Consider the following 16,477-nt stretch of genomic DNA (forward strand, 5'->3'; position numbering starts at 1 on the left):
GACCTAGATTTTGGGATATCGGGACACAGCAATAGTCAGGCATCACAATGTTCTTGTTGTCTTTGTTGTCGTAACGATATATTAAATCTTTAACTTAATCATTTAACTAGGTAACTTCCATTAAAAACGCATACAAACAAATGACGATCGACAAATGCATACCGGGTACTACTCTTGAGACATCTATCGGTAGTGTTTCAGTACATCCCTATTGTCAACAACAATTGTAGCATATTTAACAATCGAATGAATATGAGCCTTGTTTTTCCCTCTGTTAAGCTAGTAGTTGAGAGAATGAGGTGGAGTGTTTCAGTGTTTTGTGCTTACTGACCGGAAAGGTAGCCCACACTTACATCAAGGAACTAGACTACTGATGGGAGTGAACTAGAAATTCTTCGTTTGTAAGACGGGTGTTTAGATAAGCTCTGCGTATAGGTTTTACCGTCATGATTACGATGATAAGAATTTTCTTCTTATACCGCTTTTCCCACCCCTGTGGGGTCGCGATTGCCAACTGTGTCACACATGCGGACTAGGCCCTATTTTATGGCCGGATGCCCTTCTTGACGCCAACCCTGTATGGAGAGATGTAATCGCTATTGCGTATTTCTGTGGTGGTTGGGAGTGTAGTTTGTTGGCTGAATATGAATAGGAAAGTGTTGGAACAAACACAAACAGCCACTCCCCGAGACAAAATAATTAATCAGATGGGATTAAAATCCCCGAACCGGCCGGTAATCGAAGCCGGCACTCTCTGAACCGAAAGCCTCAATGCTGACCAGACCATGCAGCCAAGGTGTCGGACCAATGATGGTAATAATAATAATACCGAGTGAGTTGGCTGTGAGGTTAGGGTCGCTTAGCCGTGAGCTTGGATTTGGGAGATGATGTTTTTCCGTGGTTAACCATTTTCATAACAGGCTGTACCTTAATTAAAGTCACGGCCGCTACCTTACCAATCCTGCTCCCCCCTCCCCCCCCCCCACCTCATCCTTACACCGCTGAAAACCTTCGATGTGTTAGTATGAATATAAACAATAGCAAAAAAAAAGTTGCTCTCGCGGATCTCTCTTGGGCATCTATGGCTGCGTTTTAACAAGTTTGGTCAGGCGAACACCGAAAATATCACCAGAGATATTGTACATACCGACATGAAGAATCGAATGGACATTTTTCCTGCCCTTCAAAAATCCAATGATCTCTGCTGGGTTTGAGAGAGATAATGAGTTCGAACCCCACTGCTGGCAGCCCTGAAGATGGTTTTCCGTGGTTTCCAATTTTCACACCAGGCAAATGCTCGGGTTTTACCTTAATTAAGGCCACAACCACGTCCTGCCTACTCCTAGTCCTTTCCTATACCATCGTCGCCATAAGACCCCAAAATTATAATAAATGGGCATGTATGAGACTTCAACTGAACTGGATGCTTGCAGCTGCTTACTCCCTACAACATATAATAAAAGTTTCGAAAGTCTATGACAGGCAATAGCATATCATTACAGGGCTTGTTTTGCGGCGGGAGGTCGCATTTTGACACAGTTTTTAAAAGGATTGAACTGAAATGTAAGCATTCAGTTCCCAATCACGCCGAAACGTAGATCAGTTATCGTTTCCGACCTATAATTATTTAATAAAATATATTCGTTTCGGTCTCTTCTATCGAGCCTAGAAGTTTGAGTGTATAACTATGTTACGTCCCTCATTATTAGAATGGAAGACAATACTCTTATCCCCTAGTTCCAGATTAGCTGAAGCTCGGAAGAGAATAATAATTTATTGTGATCCACATATTTTTGATAGTACATGATTTTTATCATTCGTTTATCTTTTACTACATTAAACATTACAATTAAGCCGAATAACTATTTACACCCAATATTTAACTTGTAGTTTTTACATTTGTGTTTGTCCTAGATGTTGAGAATGTCATATAACGATGGCTGGTTCTAATACCACGTATCTCCCAGTGCTCTTGCAATCTATTATTTTCTTTAAGACTGGTCCACGTCTCCCTGTTACATTGGACTCCATTAGACCAATTTTCATTGTGTTCATTTTCCTAAGTTTTGTGTGTAAACGAAAATGAACCTTATACACATTACACTGGAGAAGTGACCAAATTACGTCATATAAAGCAAACATTCCTACTGTACAGTACGGTGAGGTTCATTTTCCTTTACACGTTAGCTTAGGAAAGTGAACGCAATAAAACATTTTCTCATGGTTTACATATCCATATGTGGCTGGAAGGCGTGACCAGTCTTAAGAAAAATATTGGATAGGAAGCAGTTTCAGGTAAGTGATATTATAAGATAGGTCGACCTAGTGCATGCGTTCTTTTCTATTATTCTATTTCGACATTTATCTTTTACTATACCAAAAAATTTGCTGTAAAAATTGCTTTCTCCCTATTTTTGCTTTGCAATCCACTACCCCGGTACTTGATCCTGAGTGAGTCAGTTTCCCTACATACTCTCAACAGATGTGACTTTTCCATTAATTCTCCACGTAACACACACAAATTCTCCTATTTTTCTCTCTTAGACCCTAATTCTTATTGATAACCACTAGCCCCAATACCATACCACTTACTTGTCCATTCGTAAGTCTATCTTTCTTTATTGACTATGTTCTGCTATTTTCACAGAATTCACTTAACGTTCTTTTGGTCCTACATTCTGACATAACCGTATGTTTCTCAATATCTGTCTCTCGTATAATTATTTTCTTAATTTATTTTCTTCGTCTTGTATCTCTTTATCCCAGTAATGTTCCATTCCTATTCTGTCTAGCATCCTTTTCACATTTGATAGCCAATAATAATTGTGCACATGATACATCTAATGTAATCTAACTTAAATTTTTCAGTCTGTCGAACACACAGGATATACATGTAAACAACACAGTATTAAACAAGGGATAAAATGCTGAAGTGGAGAAAAAGCAGGACATTATTAAGATAAGTTTTAGAATTTAAGTTCCTAAATATTAAGCGAAGATAAACTTAAATATTATTTTTAAATAAATCAGTGTGACTCGGTAGAATCTGATGATGTTCTTTTAAGAGCGAAACATGTCATTCTTTGATTAATAGTGTGGTTTTTTATTTTATCCCTTGTTTAATAATTTTTTACAGATATGTTTTAGTAGAATATTATTTTATATTAAACCTATGTTTTCGATATACTTAAAAGCTTTTAAGTTACATTTAACCGAGTCAACACTGGAAAGTACGGCTTCCTTCTTAACAAATCATCTGATTTTGGTATGCTAAATTTAATATTTCCCTTCCGTTTCCTCTCTTAAATCTTAAACAGTACTTAGTTAAATTTTTAGTTTTATATAACTACACATAGAATTCTATCTCCACTATTAGCTGTAGATTCTGGTAGCCCCATTATTGTTTTGAAGAACTTATTATCTATTATTTATTATCTTATTACCTATTACTTCTAGTCCATTACTGCCTTCTTGAATATCCCGTATTTCTGCTCCGTACATTGATATGGATTTTACAAGATAATTTACAACATTTTTCTGCAGTTTATATTCAGCTGTGTTACTTTCTTTTCTTTCTTTTTTAATCTGTTTATCCTCCAGGCTTGGTTTTTCACCCGAACTCAGCGAGAGATTCCACCTCCACCGACTCAAGGGCAGTGTCCTGGAGCGTGTGAATTTGGGTCGGGGTATACAACTGGGGAGGAGGACCAGTGACCACCCCAGCCTGCTTCATCTGCTATGCTGAACAGGGCCCTTGTGGGGGGTATCCGAAGGGATAGACAAGGAAGAGGAAGGAATACCATCCCGGTATTTGCGTGGATGGGAGGTGGGAAAACATTTCGAGGATGGCGGAGATGAGAATCGAACCCCCCCCCCTACTCAGTTGACTTCCTGAGGCTGAGTGGACCCCGTTCCGCCTTCGTACCACTTTTCAAAAAATTCGTGACAGAGCCGGGAATCGGACCCGAGCCTCTGCGGGTGGCGGCTAATCACACCAACCACCACACCATGGAGGTGGACTGTATTATTATTATTGTTATTATTATTATTATTATTATTATTATTATTATTATTATTATTAATTTAGTTTAGTCCTGTTACTGGAACTGACAGACATGTAGTATCTTTTGGACTTGAAACACAAGTACTACTGAAACTTAAAATCTATTTGCCTGTTATCTTCTGCAAATGTACAACTTACCTTCTCGTCACTGGAGCGGTGGCGAGGTCGTTTCTTGTGCTCTCCCTTCTTTCTCCCACGACCTTTCCTCTTGCGATTCCCTCGAACTCTCTTCCCGGACCCGGATGTTGATCCTGGCGGCAGAGGGATAGTGGTATGTTTCTGTTTCTGCCTCTGGTTCTGACGCGGTGTCAACAGAGTGTCGGGAGACGTCTTGGGGATATCCTCGAGAGGGGTAGGCTCAGCGTCCGGCAGTTCGTTGTCCAGAACAGAGCGGATCACCCTTCTCAGTTCTCCAGCCTCACCCTGATGGTTTCGATGTCTCCTCAACTTTCTCTCCGAAGTCTTCTCTATATCTCTGTTCAAGAAACTAAGATCTGCTCCAAGGTCATTGCTCTCATCATCATTGTCCTCATATTGTTTCAGCTTGTGCTTGTGCCTGTGAGATGTGTCGATCTCATTATTCTGAGGAACGTCGGGTGACTCCAGATAAAAATCTTCATCTGTTCTATTAGGAGTTTCATTAAGTGACTGTTGGAAAATGGATTCCTCCGAGAAATGGAGGTCATTTTGTGCAGTTTGGATCATTTCCACAATGGCGTGTGTGTGCGGTGGAACAAGACGTACACGTGTTTCTGATCCATCCTCACCGATGCCGTTGTCTGGACTCTCTTCCGAGAAGACCACAAGGAATGCTGGGGAATTATCAGACTTGTTTCTGTCTGGTTCTTTGAGGAAGTGCCCTGGCGATACTGGTCGACCTTTGGGGGCTTCAAACCTCACTCCCAACAGTTGCGGGCCTTGTATGTTACTCAGGAGAAGTTCTCGAAGGACAGGGGTGATGTCCAGGGCGTGCCACCCACCGCGGGTAGCGTGCGGTACAGGCACGGAGGCGAGCTGTGTAGTGCGCCCACCTCTCCCACCCAGCTGGTACAGCCGCACTCTGTACGGCGGGGCCAACACTCTCCTGTTACTGGACCAGTGCTGGTGGCGCGCAAGTCGTCGGCGGTGCAGGTGCAGCTGCGCCAAGTTAACCTCCTCTGAGGGAGCCACGCACGTCACGTTGAACATGAGTAGCTCTAACGATGAAGGAGGAGGAGCGAAACCTGGAACCACAGAAGGAAAAGGTATTATTAGCATAAATTGTTTTTACTTTAATTTTTGGTCATCTGAAAGATAATAAAATAATAATTAACACAATATACAGGGTGACACAAAAGTCCGTTAACATTTGACGGCGCATTACTTCACGGAATATTCGAGGTAGAGAAGTAATAATTGACACACATGATTGGCATGACATGGGGTTTTATCGACACCGAAATGAAGTAAATAAAGATTCACTAACAGTGCCTTTTCTAGTAACGTCAACATGCTGCAATTGCAGGCGCATCTGATGGAGTATTTCACGATAGCTCCTTTTATACCGTACACGGGTCTCATGCGACATCGCTGACGTGTTGCTGTCCAGAGCCATTTGTTGGCCTGTTTGTGCACTCGTTGTTGGTGTCAATAAAAATAAAACTCCATGTCATGTAAAGCACTTGTGGTCATTTGTACCTCAGTGTTGCTGTCCAGCATCATCTGTTGGTCATTTTGTGTACTTTAATTAGGTGTCAAAAAAATCCATGTCATACCAATCTTGTCTGTCTCTACCTCCAATATTACGTGAAGTATTGCCTTGTCAAATGTTAACGAACTTTTGGTTCACCCTGTACTATTTCTAGAGCGCTATTACTATCTGATGGCTCAAACCTGCGCGAAGCCACGAGCTTGGTGGGGGAAGGAGAGGAAGGACGATAGTGAAGGGGGGTAACTACTGCCCTGCTGCTGGGAGGGAAATGAAGCCTTGTCGCCAGCTGGTATGCTGACAGTAAAAGGAGAAGCGCAAACTATGAGCCGACGTAGCAAGTAGCGAAGTGGACGTTCTTCCTCCTCTCAGCTACTTTGCAGCCCATGGACACGTCCACATACAAAACTCATTTAATGAGCAATAAAGCCATTAGTTAGTAATTGCGCTCTACTACTACTACTATTAACTATTTAGTTCTGATAAGGACAGTTGTTACTTTCCACTGCTTTAGCGTAAGTGTCCCACAATCAGTCTCAATGCCTCGTTTCAACTGCCGGTTTCCCTTTAAAGAGGTCATTGATCTAGAACTGGGTGCTGATCTGGAAGTACCCACCCACGCCACCATTCACAAGAATTGTAGCAGAATTTCCTTTCCGATCAATTACTGAAATGAACTTTCTTTAATTTTGTACTTTTTTTTGTTGTTTTAATGTTGAAAACAATTCTTAACAGACAAAGTAGGGGTCTCCATGCTACGAAAAACGTAAAATTAAGGAATTTCCTCAATTGTGCCGAAAGTTGAAGGGCTAAAGAGGTTTCAAAATGTGGGTCTTGGATAGCTCTATCAAACTAAAAAAAAAAATTGAAAATCACTTCCGACCTAAATGCAGTTTCCGAAAAACATCCTAGAATCGCTTGTTTCTTTACTCGTTTCCTTTTTGATTCAAATCCTACCTAAAATAACTTATTTACATATTTTTTTTCTGTAATGCGTTCCTTGGCTTATTTACCCTCAGGCGTTTAAATTTTTTTTTGGAAAATGTCCACACCGAATGTAGTTATAATGGCTTAAGTCAAACTCTGCAGTGACTCGCATTAGTACTCGTAGTTGTAGAAAAAGGCAAACTGCTAATCTAATCTACAGGATGAAACGATGATTAAGAAATTGATTTTAATTTTTAGGAATAAATAAGGAATATATTCTCATACTTTATTACATTTTATTTACCTAAAATTCGTAGCTCATATTCCTAGGAGTTTTTCAACAGTTAGTTGCTTGCCTGAAGGGCTAAAACTGAATTTCTTACTCTTCTGATATTTTACGAACCTTTTAATGAGATAGAGTCTATTAGACGTACGGTACCTATATATAATGTTAAATGTTATTAGAAAGATAAGCGAAGTAAGAAAGTAAAGGGTTCATACTCTGCTTATTGTCCGATTCTCAAAACGTTTCACGCAATTCTCTTCGCCTTCTAATGCATTCGCTCCTGTGTCTGTCATCACTAGACGTTTCACTTAACACTTTTAGCCCTGGAGCGTGTTCGCCCTTCTTAGATTCGACGGGGACACGTTTAGCATGAAGATTTCTTTTCTTGTGTACGTCCCACCTCTTTTTAAGTCAAGGATTATTTACCATTTATACGTTTCATTTTCTCTTTTTCACTTGACATTATATACAGTTTAGATCTTTATGTTACTATGCTGGTTAGTGTGATTAGCTGCCATCCCTGAAGGCCCGGGTTCGATTGCTGGCTCTGCCACGAAATTTGAAACGTGGTACAAGGACTGAAACGGGGTCCAGTCAGTCTCGGGAGGTCAACTGAATAGATGGGTGTTCGATTCCCTCTTCCCTACCTATCCTTTCCAATCTTCTCACTCCCTCTTCCCTCCCCAGGCCCCGGTTCAGCATAACAAGTGAGGCCGCCTAGGCGAGGTACTGGTCGTCCTCCCCCGTTGTATTTCCCCGACTCAAAATCTCACGCTCCAGGACACTGCCCTTAAAGCGGTATTAGTGAGATACCTTGCTGAATCCGATGGAAAAACAAAACCTGGAAAGTAAACAGATTAAGAAAGAAAGAAAGAAAGAAAGAAAGAAAGAAAGAAAGAAAGAAAGAAATAATGAGGTTACTGTGTTAAAATAACTAAGCTTCAATGAATACCCTCTAGTTCTTAGGTAGTCCAAAATACGACGTTGTCTCCTTGAATTATTCGTACATCCGAGTAATATTTACAAAGCATTTTGTTGCTTGAATGTATTTCCTGGACTGTGCTTCTTCGTACTTCTGTTGATTTTTATGTGTTGGTATGTTTGCTTTATGTACAACCTTCAAATACAAAAATATGTCCACCTTTTTTTTTTATTTCATGTATTGACTTATGCCAAATTTTGTGTTTTGTTGTGAAATTTTGCCGAATGCTTCATTCTCCACAATGTAGGAAGACAGTTTGAACCGATGTTTACGGTGAGAGTGATGAAAGATTGAAATAACTAATGTTGATAATTGGTGGACGAAGACTTGGTGTGAACGTGGTGATAGGTTGAAGTATGTAAGGGTGATGACTGGTCGGCAAGACTTCGGGTTAAAGTAGTGATAGGCTGAAACAACTGTGGTGAAAATAATGATAAGTTGTAATAACTAATGCTGTGATTCAAGTCTAGAGCTCAAAGTGGTGAAAAGCTAAAAACAATAGGTGTGAAAATTTCGGGGTTTAGTGTCCTGTGTGAAAGTGACTGGGATGAAATACACAATATGAAGCTTCAAGATACATATTGCCCTCCGTTTAAATTCATATGAATCCCTGTAAGCTATCACGCACATGAACTATAATTTCAGGTCGAGTTCAGCTCGTGTTCATTGCCTTATCGATGTTCCCTATCCAGCACCATAATAAAGATATGAAGTTCCAATATACTTATGATATTTTTGAAAAAGAAAGTTATTTGTAAATTGCTATTTCAGAGATGTGCTGACATTTATTGACATTCGTGGGGGGGCAGCTGATGACCATATGAGGGAGCAGAAATCAATGATAGGAAGTACATAGGTACAGAGTGGTCCAAAAATGTACTCACTGTTTCATAGTCCATATCTTCTGACAAATTTGACTTGCAGGTACAATTTTCAGCACTGAGAGAGAGAGTAATGTTATACGTTTGAAACAACCATCAGGAGCTTCTGGACAACGCAGATGGCACCGAACTGCAGACCGAATTACAGCTCTTTCGAGTTGACCCCGTATGGGCGACTTGCGCGTCTGTGAGGATTGGGCCCTGCCTAAGATGAATTCTAATGCTGAAGACGGCACACACACCCAGCCCCGAGCCATTGGAATTAACCAATTAAGGTTAAAATCCCCGACCCGGCCGGGAATCGAACTCGGGATCCTCTGGACCAAAGGCAAGCACGCTAACCATTTAGCCATGGAGCCGGACACCGAATTACAGCTGTCCGTGTATCTGGCGTAAATGACAGCGCATTATGCCACGATTTCTCCAAATGAACGTGAGGATTTAAAGCAGATCAATAGACAGCATTGTGGCGGACTGTACTGTTAAGTTTGAATCACGCCTTGTCAGTCGGTCAGGTCCGGAAGAAGAAGGAGAAGTATAATATAAGTATAATTTAAAAAGTATAATTCAAGGATAATAACTTAATCATAATTTCTTCTTCTTCTTAATCTGCTTACCCTCCAGGGTTGGTTTTTCCCTCGGACTCAGCGAGGGATCCCACCTCCACCGCCTCAAGGGCAGTGTCCTGGAGCTTCAGACACTGGGTCGCGGGATACAACTGGGGAGGATGACCAGTACCTCTCCCAGGCGGCCTCACCTACTATGCTGAACAGGCCTTGGTGGGGGATGGGAAGATTGGAAGGAATAGACAAGAAAGAGGGAAGGAAGCGGCCGTGGCCTTAAGTTAGGTACCATCCCGGCATTTGCCTGGAGGAGAAATGGGAAACCACGGAAAACCACTTCCAGGATGGCTGAGGTGGGAATCGAACCCACCTCTACTCAGTTCACATCCCGAGGCTGAGTGGACCCCGTTCCAGCCCTCGTACCACTTTTCAAATTTTGTGGCAGAGCCGGGAATCGAACCCGGACCTCCCGGGGGTGGCAGGTGATCATACTAACCACTACACGACAGAGGCGGACTTAAGTAAAATTTAAGAGCGTTTAATTCATGAATTTCAGTCAATCTTAACAGAAATCGAAGAGACCTCACGGCACATTTTTACTTGGTCTAGAAATGTAGTTTTCTATCACGAATCATTCCAAGATCTTTGACCTGAGTAACAACCGCCAGTGGGGTGCCGCCATTTTCGTGCCTCTGGATAAACTCTCGTTCATTTTAACACATTTCCAGCATTCATTTTCAGTCCTTGTTAGAAACAGCACGGAGAATGACACCCACGTAACATTTTCAAGGAGGTCATTACAATCACTTTATGTCGGTAACACTGCTGAGAATGTTGTTACGGAGTGAGTTACAATACTACCTGGGAAGTGTCGTGATGCGCAAGCTGAGTTAACACACCACAACTTGTTGAGACTATGGCAGTAAAATATATATTATTCCCTCCTGTGCCGAACGATGATGTCAGCGTTGCTATAAGTAAAGTTGTTGACAGCTTCACTGGCGTGGGCAACACGTCAAGTAGGAAGAATCTATATTATGCACAGGGCATACCGTAATTTAAATTAAATAGCAATAATTAGTTGAGGTTACATGCCGAAATTCATAATGGCATTTATTATTATTATTATTATTTTATTATTATTATTATTATTATTATTATTATTATTATTATTATTATTATTATTATTATTATTATTATTATTAATATAATGATGATAAGAATAATAATCTTTCTTTCTTAATGCATTTACCCTTCAGGGTTGGTTGTTCCCTCAGACTCAGCGATGGATCCCACCTATACCGTCTCAAGGGCAGTGTCTTGGAGCGTGAGACATGTTAAAACTGGGGAGGAGGACCAGTCCCTTACACAGGTGACCTCACTAGCTATGCTTAACAGGGACCTTGTGGGGGATGGGAATATCGAAAGGGATATACAAGGAAGAGGGAAGGAAGAGGCCGTGGCATAAAGTTACGTACCATCCTGGCATTTGTCTGGAGGAGAAGTGGGAAACCACGGAAAACCACTTCAAGGATGGTTGAGGTGGGAATCGAACACCCCTCTACTCAGTTGACCACCTGAGCCTGGAATCGAAGCCGGGTCTCCGGGAATGGCAGCTAATCACTCCTACCACTACACCACAGAGACGGAAATAATAATAATAATAATAATAATAATAATAATAATAATAATAATCCAGGCTCTGTCACGAAATTTGAAAAGTGGTACGAGGACTGGAACGGGGTAAAGTCAGCCTCAGGAGGAGAGCTGAGTAGAAAGGGTCCGATTGCCGCGTAAGCCATCCTCGAAGTGGTTTTTCGTGGTTTCTCGCTTCTTCTCCACGCAAATGCCTCAATGGTACCTACCTGAAGGTTACGGCTGCTTCTTTCCCTCTTCCTTGCCTATCCGTTCAAAACCTTCTACCCCCCATAAGGGCTCTGTTCAGCATAGCAGGTGAGGCCGCCTGGGTGAGGTGCTGGTCCTCCTCCCCAGTTGTATCCCTGACCGAATGTCTCACGCTCTAGGACACTGCCCTTGAGACATTAGAGGTGGGAAAACCTCGCTGAGTCTGAGGTTAAACGGATTAAATTAATAAGAAATTTAAAAAATCTTTATCTTGTCCACAAATGATGCTAATTATGGAGAGACAGAAGTTCATTCACTTCCTCTATTCAGGCTGATGACCTATGTTCACCCTCTACTGCATGAATTATTTTTCGTTTCCGTGTGGTGAAGAAAATTTCAAGCTTTAATGTTCAACATACGCTCATTGTTTTAGCTGTACCAGCAATTCTTAACTGGGCCTAATATCTTAACACTCGTATGTGATGTGGATTGCCATATTGTAATATATATACAATTTTTCACGATTTTACGCAAAGCTTCTAACATTCAAAGGCCGAGCGTTACTGCCTACTGGCCATGGGTACGTATTGCAAGGAGCAAGTGTACTTTATCTTGTCCACAAATGATGCTAAATATGGAGACACAGAAGTTCATTCACTTCCTCCATTCAGGCTGATGACCTATGTTAACATTCGTATTACACAAAAGTAACTGAAGGAATCAATTGCAACAGCCTCTAAAATTTGTGATAAATTATATTCAGAAAGCTGATACTTCACTCTTGGCTATGAGGTTAATTTCTTATACAATCTCATAGCGGGTAGTCGTAACTTTTACATGATGCATGTGTATATTTAACTAGCCATTGTCTGTACGCGGTGTTGTTATTTGATCCCATCGGTAATAAGACCATGACCTAGTCAGGAACTGCAGGTCAGGAGGCACCTACTTCTAGCAAATAGAACAAGGGGATTTAATTTGATCTTTGAACTACGTGCACAACCCAGCCTCATTGCAGAGAACGAAAAAGTTTACAGTCAAGTTCTAATAAAATATACTTATTTACTTTTATTCGTTTAGAACGGTTTATTCCGGTTATTTTTCGTAATTTCAGCAGTATTGCAACCTTGTGCAGATGATACACACACACACACACACACACACACACACACACACACACACACACACACACACACACATACGCGCGCGCTATAAACGGAAGCATAACAAGATCATATCTTCCTAATGTACGGAGTAGACTGAAACATTTCTTTTTGCTAGTGGTTTTACGTCGCACCGACACAGATAGGTTTATGGCGACGATGGGATAGGAAAGGCCTAGGAGTTGGAAAGAAGAGGCCGTGGCCTTAATTAAGGTAGCTACAGCCCCAGCATTTGCCTGGTGTGAAAATGGGAAACCACGGAAAACCATCTACAGGGCTGCCGACAGTGGGATTCGAACCCACTATCTCCCGGATGCAAGCTCACAGCCACGCGCCTCTAACGGCACGGCCAATTCGCTCGGTAGACTGAAAATTACTGATGATGATGATGCTTGTTTTTAAAGGGGTCTAACATCGAGGTCATCGGTCCAGATTGAAAATTAAACTAAACCTAAGCCATAATATGACAGCTATGACAACAGTCCACGGGAAATTTGGTGAACACTCTTTTAGGTTCAAAATAACAGAAGACCCTACATGTGTGCGTGGTGAAACAAATCATAAGACAGTTGACCAAGCCCCTTGGGAGTGTATGTTACACAACTCCGAGAGAGATGAACATTGTAGAAGTATTATAAACTCAGCGGCCCACTGGCCGATAGAGAAATACGAACGAATTGAGAACACCTAAAGGATTTTTCTAAATTTGTAAACAAAATCAATTTTTACACATCACAACGAGATAGCAGTTAAGTTTAATATTGGCAAAAGTGATATGTAAATTATTGTATTACCGAGCGCGATAGCTGCAGTCGCTTAAGTGCGGCCAGTATCCAGTATTCGGGAGATAGTAGGTTTGAACCCCACTGTCGGCAGCCCTGAAAATGGTTTTCCGTGGTTTCCCATTTTCACACTAGGCAAATGCTGGGGCTGTACCTTAATTAAGGCCACGACCGTTTCCTTCCCACTCCTAGGCCTTTCCCGTCCCATCGTCGCCATAAGACCTATCTGTGTCGGTGCGACGTAAAGCAGGTAGCAAGAAAAAAAATGTATTTAAGGTATTCATCACTACTGTCATTATGTATATATAAGCATGTAGTCACACTTTCTGTAATGGAGCCTCCTGTCAATAAATGATTGAAAAACACACACACACATATTCCATTTTATGATTCCTATTTCCTTCATTCTTCGGATAATCATACCTTCACGGTTTTCATCTAATTTCGATAGCCACCTTCACTATTGTAAACCAGGTTGAGTATCTCAGATTGCTGAGGTCATGTTGGCAGTGTGAGGCAAATATTTGAACGTTACTGAAAATGAAAACTTACAACCTGTTTTCCAGTCATTGACCGGGTCAGGGATGTAATGAATGAAGCAGATATAGGCTGTTAGTACGATGGGGTCGCCACTCCCAAAGTGATTTATTAATGAATGATGGAGAGTGTTGCTGGAATGAAAGATGACAGGGAAAACCGGAGTACCCGGAGAAAAAACCTGTCCCGCCTCCGCTTTGTCCAGCACAAATCTCACATGGAGTGACCGGGATTTGAACCACGGTATCCAGCAGTGAGAGACCGACGCGTTCCCGTCTGAGCCACGGAGGCTCCTTGAACGTTACTATAGTTCTGTTTATATTGATTTCTTTTTGACATGTACAGTTGGAGTTACTCTCAACGTTTAGAAAAATGTTTCTCTTTTGGGTGAAAAGGAATGCTTACACTTGTGTTTGCTGTTTTGCTTCTGAGCCTTAATTTCGGACACTGTCAGCTCAGTAAGTTTGCTATTTTCTAAGGATCTAATGGGGAAGTGTGTTTAAGGATCTCTGGCACCAAGTTTTAAGTTTCTACGGTGCCTAGAAGCCTCGCATTAATTCATATATTTTTTCATTTTTAATATCTTGGAAGGTGAAAATAGGTGCAATGAGTGTCACCTGAAAATTAGCCTTTCTAAGACTAAAGTGCTGTCAGTAGGCAAGAAACCTAAGAGATTAGGATGTCAGGTTGTGAATACCAAGCTCGCACAGGTAGATAATTTGAAGTATTTAGGATGTGTGTTCTCCCAGGATGGTAGTATATTAAGTGAGATTGAATCAAGGTGCAGTAAAGCTAATGCAGTGAGTTCGCAGTTGCGATCAAGAGTCCTCCATATGAAGGAAGTCAGCTCAGTCGATCTGTTTTCAGACCAATTTTGCGTGACAGGAGTGATGGCAGGGTAGATTCAGGGTATCTTATTCATAAGTTAAAAGTAACAGACATGAAAGTAGCGAGGATGACCGCAGGTACAAACAGGTGGGAACAATGGCAGGAGGGTGCTCGGAATGAAGAAATAAAGAATAATTTAGGAATGAACCCGATTGACGAAGCTATACGCATAGACCGGCTTAGGTAAGTTTAATGGGTTCTTTTGAGGCGAATGGAAGAGAAGTTGAGGGAGACCAAGACGTCGATGATCAGACTCAGTTTCTAAGAAGTTAAAAATAAGAGTTATAGACAGCATTGCCAACTTCCGAAAATTGAAAAACCGCACGGAAATTCAAAATAAACCGTATTCTTTACCATAAAACTACACAGAACTAATATTCACCAAAATACACTAAAATTCAATAGAATGTGCGCAATAATAGCAAGTAGCAATAAATCAAATAGGAATATTTAACTGAAACATTACTAGAAGTAAGAAATTAGAAGAAAGAAAGTAGAAGTAAGTTCGGTGTGGGCTGATTCAATCCACATTTGATAAAGTTTAAACTAGGGTAATCCCGTCTTATACTACTCAGGCGCTTCATCGGTTGATGTGATACCAGCTGAAAGGTGAATTACAACATTCAAAGCTTGGGAGTCCCTTGGAGAAATGGAGGCTACGTCATACGTGTCCAGGAAATGAGGTATAATCAAACAGGGAAAAAATGCATACAAAATCTGAACATTTACAATAATAAAAAAAAAAACGTTCATTTAAAATTTTTCGCAGAACCGTATATAACGTGTATGGTTTGAAATTTGAACCGTACACCTTACAAAGAGGACTGAAAATCGTAAATGTACGGTTCAAACCGTACGGTTGGCAACGCTGGGTACAAAACTAAACGATGCCAGAAATCTAGTTACAAATAGAGGATTATGGTGGCGTTTACTAAATTCGCAGAGACTTTCAGACCGAACTCTGAAAGGCATAACACTCTATAATAAGATGTATGAATGTATGTAACTTTGCTACACTTCGAATTTGTTAGTATGTATGGGATACTTGGTAACAAGGTTCTGCGTGATTTCCGACAAAAGAGTAGCGTTACAAAAAGGTTGCAAAGTTTGGGCTGGGAAGAATTGAGAGAAAGAAGAGGAGCTGCTCGACTACTTGGTGTGTTCCGAGCTGTCAGCGGAGAGATGGCGTGGAATGACATTAGTAGACGAATAAGTTTGAGTGGCGTTTATAAAAGTAGGCAAGATCACAATATGAAGATAAAGTTGGAATTCAAGAGGACAAACTGGGGCAAATATTCATTTATAGGAAGGGGAGTTAGGGATTGGAATAACTTACCATGGAAGACGTTCAATAAATTTCCAATTTCTTTGAAATAATTTAGGAAAAGGCTAGGAAAATATCAGATAGGGAATCTGCCACCTGGGCGACTGCCCTAAATGCAGATCAGTATTGATTGATTGATTGATTGATTGATTGATTGATTGATTGATTGATTGATTGATTGATTGATTGATAAATGGTTAGCGTGTTGGCCTTTGGTCACAGGGGTCCCGGGTTCGATTTCCGGCAGGGTCGGGAATTTTCACCATAATTGGTTTATTTCGCTGGCACGGGGGCTGGGTGTATATGTCGTCTTCATCATTTCATCTTCATCACGAAGCGCAAGTCGTCTACGGCCGTCAAATCAAAAGACCTGCATTTGGAGAGCCGAACATGTCTTCGGACACTCCCGGCACTAAAAGCCACACGCCATTTCATTTGGTAACAAGGATTCCAACAGAATTTCTGTATTTAGTCATTGTATTCTAATAAAACCTTCATATTCGGTGATGTGAACCAAAGCAAGGGAATTATTTAAAGAAGAGAGAAGAT

The 16,477-nt window shown here is 41.1% G+C and overlaps 1 protein-coding gene across 1 annotated transcript in view; it reads right to left on the minus strand.

Moving 5' to 3' along the window:
• Positions 1-16,477, minus strand: part of LOC136881937 (uncharacterized) — a 664,911-nt gene that overhangs the window by 86,117 nt on the left and 562,317 nt on the right. Inside the window, exon 2 of the mRNA XM_067154398.2 lies at positions 4,202-5,286. Within this exon, the coding sequence (XP_067010499.2) occupies positions 4,202-5,286 (1,085 nt within the window). The remainder of the gene's footprint in view (positions 1-4,201; positions 5,287-16,477) is intronic.

This window comes from Anabrus simplex, chromosome 1 (assembly GCF_040414725.1).
Source record: "Anabrus simplex isolate iqAnaSimp1 chromosome 1, ASM4041472v1, whole genome shotgun sequence".
NCBI lineage: Eukaryota > Metazoa > Arthropoda > Insecta > Orthoptera > Tettigoniidae > Anabrus > Anabrus simplex.